Here is a 12,111-nt window from a genome sequence, read left to right on the forward strand (position 1 = left end):
GTAGGACATACACTTTGGGTTATTTTCCTGCTGAGCTGGGGAAGAACCATGTGTCTTGCCAATATTCCCTTAGCAGCCTTACTGAGTACTGATTTAAAGATGTATGGGACCTACTACAAAATTCTTATGTTCTGAGTTTACCTGCAGTTGGAGCGTTGCTGCTACTTAGAATACGTAGGTAGAAACAAAGCATGTTCTGTAAGTGTGCTGTACTGTAACAAATATGTGAACTGTCAGACATAACTTCACTTTTTTTTTTTTTTTTTAATTTGATGCTCACATAGTTTCGCTATGCTGATTGGGTGGATGTCCTTTTGATGGTAGTTGGTTTGATCGCAGCTGTTGCAAATGGTACTGGATTGCCACTTATGATCATTGTCTTTGGAGAGATGACAAACAGCTTTGTGCTAAGCGGTGTGAAATCAAATGTGTCAGAAGGTAAAAAGTTAAAATCAGACTTCTCTACGTAACAGTTATGTTTTGCTACAGGAGCTAAGATTTTTTTCCCCTCAGACTATGGACTGGTGCACACCTAAACAAGTATATAATGAGCAAGATTCATCCTGCTGCAAATGACCCAATCATTTTAAACAATCTTTAATAGCTAGACCAGGACAAAAGCAGTGCATTGGATGTGGTCTTTATGAATTAACTTCAACTTTGGTGAGATAGAAAGGAGCAGGACCACCTTCTGTATCATCAGTTATCAGGCACTAATTACTACAAGTTCCTTAAAAATAAATGTGTATTTGCCAAATGATTTTGTATTTTGCAAAACCCCACTTACAAAATACAAAACATTCCCCAATGACCCTAGATTGCCATGATTATCTTCTGCATATAATACTTTCACAAATATTACTACTTTTTTCCCCCCCCACAGATACTTCAGTAAATAGTTCCAGCTGTCCATCAATTCCAGGCATAGATATAGAAGGTGAAATGACAAAGTAAGAGTCTTTATAGTTATTCTGTTAACAGAGTACTGGGGGATTTTCTTTTACTGTGTTATCACTTTGAGCAGAAGCCAAACATTTGCCTTCTCAAAAAGGCTTCCCAGTAATATATCAAGGGCTTCAGTACTTACTTTGATGGGATAAATGAAGACTAATTGTTGCTTGGTGTGTCCAACTTCTCTCACAAGTTACAGTGGGCATCATATGGCCTTTTGTTCCCTTATCACAGGTTTGCTTACTACTATGTGGGAATTGGCTGTGCTGTGTTGATCCTGAGCACCATCCAAGTATGGACGTTTTTGGTTGCTGCTACAAGGCAGACAGCAAGGATCCGGCAGAAGTTCTTTTTTGCAGTGCTCCATCAGGAGATGGCTTGGTTTGATACTACCCAGATAGGAACGCTGAACACCAGACTGACAGAGTGAGGGCTCTGTTCATTTTTTACCCCCATAAGTATGACATTTAAAACTGCCATTTATCTTCTATGGAATAACCTATAGAGAGTCAAAAAAAAAAAAAAACAAAAAACCAACCCTACACCCCAAACAAACCCAAACCTAAAGTGTGAAATATTACAGCTCTGAGGAAGAAATTCATTACCCCTTTTCAGCATCGTTTGTGCAGTTTCTGCGATATATGCATTGGAGAGGTTTTTGCTGTGAAATGCCTGACACTGGCTTTCTAATGTCCATGAAGTATGTGGCAGACAGTACTAGATAAACAGCTCTGCTGTCTCCAGCTAGTTTACAAACACTGAAAGCTCTGACACTTTATTGAATGGAAATGAGCTTGCATTTACATCCAGCCAGATCTCAGGCTGGACTCCATCCAGTCAGTTAAAGTCTTTGGAGCTTTTCCATAGACTTAAATAGACCTAGGGAGGAAGATTTTATGCCCCAAGATGCAATGGGATTATATGCATGAACACAGTTGTTTGGTTTTTTTTTTTCTTCTGGATTTTAAGGTAACTTTGGACAGAGCTGTGTCCCGAAAGGTGTAAGAGAAGCTTAAATGAAACCATTCTCAGCTCTTATATCTGTATGTGCTGGGAAGAGAAAATGGGGAAGGAAATCTGTATGAAAAAGAGAGGTTCTTCCAAATAATGGTTGTCCTGATAGAATGGAGATAACGCTTGATCTGAGTCTGTAGCCAAAATTAAGAACATAAAATGCATGAGAGCGCTGAGTGGAAGGAATAATTTGGAGATGGTCACAGGAGGTGAGGAGGCTGTTTGGTTGTTTGCTTGTATTGCTCCATTTGGATGCTGGATAAGAAAACTAGGTCATTTATGACCTAGTGACAGGACATAGAAACAACAGAGAATGATGGAAAATACAGAAAATGAGTCCTAAAAAATAGGAGGTTTCTGCTGTGTTTTGGCCACACAGGAGACTAATGGTACTGTTCAGTAGCTGTGGTTAGAAATTTCACTGTGCCAGTTAGGAAATGGCAACGCTTCTGACATCAGGCCACACAGCATGAAAAGGAGGGGGAGGGAGTTAGAATGAAAGGCATTCAAAGCTAACAAATCTTTTTTTTATTATTATTATTATTTAAAGTGACATCAACACCATCCACGAAGGCATCGGAGACAAGATCTGTATATTTGTACAGTTTTTTGCCACATTTCTGGCAGGGATTATTATAGGATTCATCCACGGGTGGAAGCTGACACTGGTGATTTTGTCAGTCAGCCCTCTGCTTGCTGCATCAGCAGCAGTTTGGTCAACTGTAAGTGTGTGGTGATTAACAAACACAGCAAACCAGCAAAACATTACAACTCTTAGGCACAGGAAAGGGGGAGAAAGTGGGAGAAGCCTAGTGTGGTTTCTGAGTTGGGAGGCTGGCCCCCTGCTTACTTTATGATTTCTACTCCTCCTGTAGCTTTTCTCTGGGTTCTCAAGCATGTCCTTGTAAGTCATATTCCTTCTGTCCACATCCTGTGTCCCTGTGCCACGTGGCAGGAGGTTAATCTGCATCAGAGCACCTTCCTCGGACAGAGATTTCCTTGTGCAGAGCACTGGGGAAGCCCGGGCACACGCTTGTGACCCTCACACTTCCCTCTGAACACAAATGCCTTTCAAGCTCTTTCCATCTGCACATATATGATACCACATCTCTTGCAAATAATTTACCAAGTTTCATGCTGTGTAAAGAGTAGACCCTAGGACATATATACAGCTGCTGCAGACTGGAGTGGTATGAATTAGTGAAATATCTGGAGAGGTCTCCCTTTAAGATAGGAAAACATTTTCCCCTTGTGATCCATTGTAGCCACATTAATGGGTATGGCTTATATTCCTGAGTAGTTACTTGTATATAATACTAGGGTTTTTTTCTACTTGAAGCATTTTAAATAAGACAGGAAGAAGAACGTTAGAAGCTGTAATGTGACTACCTTGCTTACTTCAATGTCTACTGGTCCTCTAGTTTCTGAACACCTCGGGTACTCCCCAGAGCAGCTACAACACACCTCCCTGACCCCACACGCATCATAGTGTAGCTCATAGGCTGTCCTTGGCTTGGGAGGAAGGTGGATCGGTCATGAAGCCCATCTGATGCTTGTGTAGTCTTTCACTGTAGTAAGGACACAATGAGAGAATGAGCTGGATTTGGGAGAAGTTCGGGGCACAGAGAGGAGTTGACCCCTCTTTCCTAAAACCTCATCTTGTGCCTTGAACATTGATTGTTCTTATTCACCAACACAGTGTGCATACCCTTACAGCAGGCTGCAGTAACATCTGGTTTTCAACTTTCCAGCTCCTGGCATCCCTAACAGCTAAAGAGCTGTCTGCTTATGCCAAAGCAGGAGCTGTGGCAGAAGAAATTTTGACAGCAATCAGGACAGTTGTGGCTTTCAATGGACAGCAGAAGGCATCAGCAAAGTAAGTTTTTGAATAATAATTATATTTAAAATACAGAAAAAGAGTTTGGCTCTGGGTTGGGTATGTGGTTTGTGGGTTGGGGGTTTTTTTGGAGAGGCAGGGGAATGAGGTTCTCCTTAGTGTCATTTTATCCTTCTGTAAGTGTACAGCTCACCTGAGCATAAAGATGTGTAAGTAGGCCTAGTCAGTGAATACAGGCTACCTGGTGTTATCACTGCAACATAGACTGAAATTTCTCCTCTGATTGAGATACGGAGTTGAATTTAAAATGAAAGTGGTGGGAAGGTTATCTTTACCTAGTAGTCAAATGCAGCAAAGCATGTGATTAATTACTTAACTTCTAGAACATGTGCACTGCTGTTCTGATTTTGATTAATGAGCTTATATTTAAGCTTCACTGGATAACAGCCTGAAGTAAAATTGCATCACTGGCTTTAATTACTTTAATGATTTGCAGATAACACTTGTAGTTGACCTAATCCAGTGTTGGCCCTAGTCACATGTAAAAGGTGAGGTGGATAGGGCTGAGCACAAATTTATTCACATATGTATTGGATAACTCAATAAGCATAAACAATAACATTCAGTATACAAATACAGGGCATCATCCCATGCAGTTGGGAAAGGCAAACCAGATGGCCTGATCCATACGATCCATGAATCTCTTCTATCTTTTACAACTCTCATGTTTGCCCTGGTCTTGTGCAAAATTTCTAAAGTGATGTTAGCCCTAGCTCGGGGTCCTACAGCCTGCTCCTGCATTTGTCTCCTTCCAAGGGTTGAGCTCTGACTATCTTATAGCACTGTATTCTGCTTAATGGGATTTGTCCGTAAGTTGCAACAATATTAAGACCCTTTCTGCTTACACAGTAAAGGTAAAAAAGCCCTAAGATGGCCTAGATCAGTTGTCCCCCTCCTCTCCATCTTCTTCTTGGTCCCTGCAAATACCAGTGTCTGAAAATCCAATGGTAGGAGCTGCTTCAAACTACTTTTTCTTCTTTTTTTTCTTTTTTTTTTGAGGTCTAGAGACAAAATAACTGATACCCAGATAATTCCATGCCAGTAAGGCCTTTCCTTTCCTCTGTGGTTGACCAGTCAGTCTGTTCCACAGCTCCACCTCCATTTAGTGTAAAAAAACTATGGAACTGGTGGCTTTCTGAGGAACATCTACTAGGGACAGACAAACTCCTACCAGGGACAGACTAGGTCATTTGCAAACCGTGGATTGTGACTCCTACGCAGCTCTTGAACCGATGGCCTCTGAGTCAGGAAAAGCAACCTTTTACTGCACAGTGCCTCCACTAACCGCAAATGTTTGCACTTGCGAGGGACCTTCAGTCATCTTCTCTTTCTGGCAGTGGCTTGGCTCTTCCTCTGTAGTTGAGTGATCATGTGTACTTATCACATTGCTTAAATCCAGTTCTCATTTCCCTGGTAGACCTATGATGCTGCTGACTCCAAGGTAGGCCTCGGTTTTAAGAACACAACCAAGCCAAAACTTTTAAATATATTTGAGTAACAAATACAGCATTAGTACCATGTGAGCTATTTACATGAACAAAATTAATGCACATTGTTTTAAGATTCCTTTCCAGCTGACTGAATTTCATGTCTTCCTACTATGGGGTTGTTTTGTATAGAAAACAAGTATTAGGAAAAAAGTGCAAGCTGCTATGCATGTCACTGACAAGTAAAAAGATAGACTATTCCTAGTCTATGCTTTCCATAATAAGCTTGAGTAAGTGAAAGCTATTAGCTAGAAACGATAGATGAATAAATACGAACTGTACTTACAAGAAATAATTCTCACATCGAACTTGTCAGTCTTTATACTGGTCATCTGTGTCCACTTATTTGCTATATTGCCATATTAATCAGTAAACATAAGGCAAAGATTTCTGACTTCCCAGAATGGCCAGTAAGAGAACAACTCTGGCATCAGAGGGAGCTCTGGCTTCTATTCCTTTACCTGCCTTCATCCATAGTGCCTGGGTTTGGGGTTTTTTTATTTTGCCTTTTTTAAATGTGGAACACTAAACCTTACCTTTGATAGGTAAAGTTGATCAAACTTTTTCAAGGTTTCCTTTCAGGACTAATGCAAACAAACAGCTCAACAGTGGCATCGTGTCTTCCATCGTGATAAAGAAGTCATGCTACTCAATTGTTTGCTAAATTTGTCTTCCATAGCTGTATGGCAAGGTTGTCAGCAAATGTCAGAGCAGATTTATTCAAAGGAATTATATCCCTACTAGTCCTCTGTAAAAACAAACAAACAAACAAACAAAAAACCCCTCTGTGTTCTTTTTGTGAGACTTTAATTGCTCTTACAGCAGAAATCCTTTTAATTAAAAAAAGGACACTGGGAAATATCAATCAGAATGGCATGTGGTGCCTATCAAATTAATGGTTTCCTTATCCACTTTCAGATACGATGCTAACTTAGAGATGGCTAGAAGTGTTGGAGTGAAAAAATCCATTACCACCAGCACATCTCTAGGTGTTTCACAATTTCTTATCTTTGGATCCTATGCACTTGCATTTTGGTACGGAACCAGCCTCACTGCTGAGGAAGAAAATTATGACATCGGCCGTGTGTTAATTGTAAGTACAGCAATGTGGCTTTGAAAAATGCTGTAACTTCAAGAGAATAGTTATGTAAGTGGTGTATATAATTATCTCTATTTCTGCCAAGTGCTTGCTAAGTTAGCTGTTAGAGAGTCACTTGGTATAAAAGAACTGAAAGGAAGGTATTCATCTTACCTAGCTTTTGATATAACAAGTCTGAACAGGGCACCTTGAATTCCCACTCTAATCAATGTAGAGGCAAAAGTATCTGCACTTTTCTCACTTATCTTATTCATCCTGCCCTACAATAGGGTCCAACCTAGAGCTGGTGGCTAGGGAGCAAAGACAAGTACCCTGGACTGCCAACAAAATTCTAGCTAGACACTAGGATTAAATGAATCCCGCCGGTGTTCTGAATGTGTACCGGGAAGTCCTCAACATATTTAGCCACAATGTCTTCTCTGCATTTTGTTGTTGTTTACTTGCAAACATTTACTGTACGTTACCAATATGTCCAAGTTGGTATTCATTTGAGGATATTTAGCTATCTTCTTGCCATCAAAAGTTTGGCTACATGTTTAACTTTCACACTCAAGCGGCTTCTGATGTCCTGATTCCTCAGCATGGTTCCTCACAGCATGTCAAGTTAATTGTGTGTTGGTCCCACAGGTGGGATTTCAGTTAAGAAAATTTGGACTAAATTTTGTAAGCCTCTTAACTTTGGGAACATCTGGAAAGCAACAGAGAAAGATATTTGTTCTATTTGTAGATGATAGGAAATGCAAGAGTGTCAAAAAGAAAAGCCATTCAGGCCACAAAAGCATGCGTCAGTAGTTACCATTCACCCTGGGAAAAAGGGGAGTGGACAGGAGCAACTGTGAAATGCACCTTTCACTTTTGTATTTTATTTTCCTGGGAAGGCTGCACTAGAAAGACTTGGACATTTAACAGCCGAGCACTGGTGAGACTGTAATTGCTGTCAACTGCAATGCTTCCCTCTGTCTCCTGCAGGTGTTCTTCTCTGTGCTCATCGGGGCCTTCTCCCTGGGCCAGGCAGCTCCCAACCTGGAGAGTGTGGCTAATGCACGTGGGGCTGCCTATGAAGTATATCGGATTATCAATAAGGTAAGTATCTAAGTGGAAAATAAGCCTTTCAACCAGACTTAATTTTTTCCCTTTTCTTTTTTTTTTTCTTGAGAAATGTAACAAAAACACTCAAAAGCCCCTGAATCATAAACTTAGTAGATGCCTACCACTGAAACCCATAATATTTCCATTCATATCAAGAAGACTGCCTCTTTATTTGTTATGATGAAAGTTAGGAAACCTGGCATGTGTGTCCAAGATTTATGGATGGGGTCTTTCTCTGAAATTAGACTTGCAACTCCAGAGGGAAAGTAGTAAGGCACTATACTGTTTTTTTAAAAATGTACAAATGCACAATTTCAGCTGAGCTGTTTTTTAGGGGGGAGGAGGGAGTTAGTGAGGGAAGGATTAATAGTGCTCTTGAAAGCTATAATAACATAAAGCTGCAGTGCTGAGGTTACTGTGAAAAGGGGTTTCCACATTGTTACTATCTTGGTCTTGCTGTGTTATGCAGCAATTGGATATCTGTGTATATAAAATATTTTAAACAAGTAAGACTAGAAAGTTCATGCAGAAATGGCTACATCGTTCTTGATGTGAGTATAAAACCCTCCTATATGGATAACTGAGGGCCATGTTTTGGCCGTAAGATAGTACAGTTAAGTTCTGCGATTACAGATTTTCTGCTGTGGATTTTGTTGCATTTCAAAACATGCTATATTTGTCAAAGCAGAATTCACAGTTAGATGTTCCCCGGCATTCAGCATCTTGTGAGTAAAATGGTGTACTGCAGTATAAACCAGCAGCTAAGAAAGTAAAGGAGAGAGCAAGGTATCCAGCTGAAATAGCAGTTCCAAAAATGTAATAACCAGCAGTATATTTTAAAAACCTCTCTCCAGAAACGGCTCATAGACAGCAGTTCTGAGGAAGGCTACAAACCAGACAAGCTCATAGGAGAAATTGAATTTAGAAACATCCATTTCAGTTACCCATCCAGACCTGATGTTAAAGTAAGTGTTCATTTTAGATTAATCTACTGTACTGAAATTCTGAAGCCTATGTCAGTATTATTTCTGTAATCTTGTTATTGTTGTTGAATGCAAAATGTATTCCTATCTTGGGAGATTGTGCACTACTGGGGAAAAAAAAATGTCCAAAGAAAAAGCTCTAGATCTACTGCCACTGGCTACCTGCTCACCATTCTCCTCTGCTGGACAAAGCTAAGAATATGTGTTGGTTCTAGTCTGTGTGAACAAGAGCTCTTAAACCAAATAAGATTTTTCAAGATCTGCCATTAAAACTTCCAGATCTTACACAGTTAAACCAGTAAGTTGCTCTTTCCAGTCCTTTGCTTGTTCTGATTTGCTGTGATATCCCATGTGAAAAATGACCCGTGAGATAGGCTGTACAACAATATGCCATCAAATGGATTGAAACATATCATCCTAAATATACATTTGCAAGTCAAATGTTATTTTGGGCAGATGTTAAAATTGCTCTTCAATAAACAGATGTCCCTATTCTTTGCCAGTTGAACTTCCCTTAGTAATTCTGTATTGTGCAGTGCTATGTACTTCGTGTCATGGTGATCTGCTTTTGTGGTGATAAAGTTGGTTTGACGTCTCTAACATATTCAACAGTTTATAGTCTTTTGAAGATATTGACAAAGGTGAAAGGAAAAGGGATTTGCTGCTGTTGTTACCTGATGAAGAAAATGTAGAAATAGAGATTTCAAATGCCAACAATTAAAAGCTGGACGTGCCGCTTAAGGGGTGAGAATGGGGAAGTTCATATCACTGTGGCTATTTCTTCAGCTCGTTCTTTTCACCTCAGTCACCTGAGGTCTGTCCCATCATGTATCAAATCTGTTTCCAGGACACTGGGGCTGCTGAAGGACAGACCCAGAGCTAGGCTTTCTGCCTGACTGAAGTCAGTGCAATGCATCTTCTGTCACTCTCGGCTCAGAAACCAGAAGTGACAGGGCAGACTCTTCATCCTTCCTAAAAACCCTATTTAGCTTAGCCACTTTATGGGTCTGCAAGACAAATGGGAGGGAAATAAGAACTGTTTTGTCATCCTTCCCAAATCTACTGAGTCAGCAGCTCTCCCTACTAAGAATATCAATATTATTTAATAGACCCAAAAGGAATCAGCCAAGATGTGTAGAAGTTACCCACAATCTCTCAAGCAATTGATGCAGCACTGTGTAATCTCCCCTGTCCAGGCTAAAACAAAGCAAAAAGATGTAAGGAGTCTAGTTATTGTCAGTTTTAATCTTGACAACACCTTACCTGATGAAAGCGAGTTAGAAATAGCCTATCAGGTGGTTGTGACTACTTGCATCTGGAGAAAGTATGGTATCCAGAATATAGTTCCTGCTTGATAATGCAGGCACCAGGGTATCAGCTTCTTGGAGATACAAACTGTGCTGGATGCAACACAGAGAGAGAAGAGCAATATTGCAACTATTTTAATCTCTCATTGCAAAAACATGTGTAGGCAAAATTATAAATCAGCCTGGTATAAACAAGAAGAGTTCCCATAGCAGCCAAATATTTTGGCAACTACACAGCATTACTCATATATGACATGGACATCTTTTGAGGTAAAATGTTCCTAAATGTGAAAATGGCAACAAAGATATTAATTTGTAACTACTCCCCAGGTTGCTGAGGCTGATAACAGTGAAGATTGGGATTTATTAAAGACTTTCCAGCAGTTACCTTGTCAAAATAGCCATTTATATTCTAAAAATAGAATAAAGCAGGCTTGTTTCTCAGCATTAATATTTGGCACCTTAGAAATATTTTTCTGTGAGATTCATACCTAAGTGTTATGCCATTGTCCAAGCATTGGAAAATGGAGGACAGCATGAGAACCTAAGACCCTGAGCCTGCTACCAGATAACACAAATTGGAGAAAATGAACTACCAAGTTTACAGTACTGTGGCTGTCTCTATGCTAGTTGAGTGTTCTGGGGAATTTTCCCAGGCACTGGAATGCAACGGTCTATGCAAGGGAACTCTTAAAATGTTTCTTGGCATAAACTTGGCCTGTTCCAGTTATCAATCTTCTCAAATAATTCCCAGGCTTAGTTTGGTAGCCAGAAGGATCCAGGGACCATCCCCAAAAGGCAGGTTGCATGTAGCCATCCTGTTTCAAAGGCTAATACACTTTACAAGCATAGATGCAGGCTCTTTCATATCAGTGCCCCAGAATATTCCCAGGTACAATTAACTTACTAATATTGCCATACCTACACACTGCACCTCTTACTACTGCCTTGATTATTGCTACAGTTACCTTGATAGACTGTTCTTTAATCAAACTTGCAAAACTATGATATAATTATTATTTTTTTCCCCTCCCAGATCCTCAAAGGTCTGAACTTGAAAGTTCAAACCGGGAAGACCATTGCTTTAGTTGGTGCCAGTGGCTGTGGAAAAAGCACTACTGTTCACTTGCTGCAGAGGTTCTACGATCCTGTCCAGGGAGAAGTGAGTGCCTGAAAGTGAACTGTAAAAACTGAGAGCTATTGGGATAAGCACAAGTCTCCCATATTGATTGAACCTTGATTTCTTTTTTTATTTTTTTATCAAATTTGAGCATATCTCTGCATAGTTCAGCATTTCCACAATTTAATTTTCAAATTAACTATCTTCTACTGTTGGCTTGACTTCATTATTCTCCTCCTTCTTGCAGTACTATGCCAGAAGTAGTAAATACCACAAAAGTTTGAAGAGATGCAAGATCTGAACTTAAAATTATTTTCATAAACAATTGGCTTTTAAGGTTCTGTAAACTTTTTTAAGCAAACAGTGCTCACTGTATTTTGCTTCCTTTTCACTGAATGTAAACTAAAACCTGAAGAGAGTTTTCCTATTTTAAATGGTTGTTTTCTTGGCTCATTTTTCTCTATCTGCTAACCCACAGCAAAAGTTTCCATCATTACACATTGTATGTCTGCTCTACCACTAAACACTAGATCTGGTCAGTAAATGATAAATGTTTCTCATAAGAAACTTCCAAAGGAAAAAAGGATAAAAATAAACAATATATTTTTAAAGAAAATGTTCTTTTTATACTTAATATTTGAAGAATGCTACTTAGTAGTTGTTATTGCTAGTTGGAACTAGGTAAGCATTTCAGATATTAAATGCCAAACTATTATTACATAATGTATCAAAGCAGTTATCTATTATCAACACAGTTGTTTCTTAAATTTAGTGGGTTTGTGGTTGTTCATTCCTGCCCCCATGCCTCAGTTTGCTGTTCCTCCCTGTGCTAATGTCAATGTTCGTAGGACCACATTGCAAATGATCTAGGTTAAAAATAACTTTCCCTTCCTTTTTAGTCAACTTGGATTATTTCTTTGATCTGGTGTAAAGCACAGCCACAAAGGCAATTGTGTAGCCGCAACTGCAAGGGCAGCAAACTGGCACAGGGGCATGAGAAAAGGGTAAAAAATATGCAGGGAAGCTGGAAAACTCTTAAGCCAGCTTGGACAGCTTGGTTATGGGGCAGGGGCAGAGGAACAACAAAAAAACCCTGATGTCTTCTCTGTTTATGCTGTTCCTCACCATTTTCTAGCTTGTGCAGTGGATGGAAAAACTAAGTTG

General features: G+C 39.7%; 1 protein-coding gene across 1 annotated transcript in view; it reads left to right on the forward strand.

The window, feature by feature from the left end:
• ABCB5 (ATP binding cassette subfamily B member 5) overlaps positions 1-12,111 on the forward strand; it is a 36,547-nt gene that overhangs the window by 2,970 nt on the left and 21,466 nt on the right. Inside the window, exons 5-13 of the mRNA XM_075050480.1 lie at positions 285-438; positions 884-950; positions 1,186-1,377; positions 2,516-2,687; positions 3,717-3,841; positions 6,268-6,442; positions 7,418-7,531; positions 8,392-8,502; positions 10,864-10,989. Of these exons, the coding sequence (XP_074906581.1) occupies positions 285-438; positions 884-950; positions 1,186-1,377; positions 2,516-2,687; positions 3,717-3,841; positions 6,268-6,442; positions 7,418-7,531; positions 8,392-8,502; positions 10,864-10,989 (1,236 nt within the window). The remainder of the gene's footprint in view (positions 1-284; positions 439-883; positions 951-1,185; positions 1,378-2,515; positions 2,688-3,716; positions 3,842-6,267; positions 6,443-7,417; positions 7,532-8,391; positions 8,503-10,863; positions 10,990-12,111) is intronic.

The sequence above is a fragment of the Buteo buteo genome, chromosome 2 (genome assembly GCF_964188355.1).
Source record: "Buteo buteo chromosome 2, bButBut1.hap1.1, whole genome shotgun sequence".
Classification (NCBI taxonomy): Eukaryota; Metazoa; Chordata; class Aves; order Accipitriformes; family Accipitridae; genus Buteo; species Buteo buteo.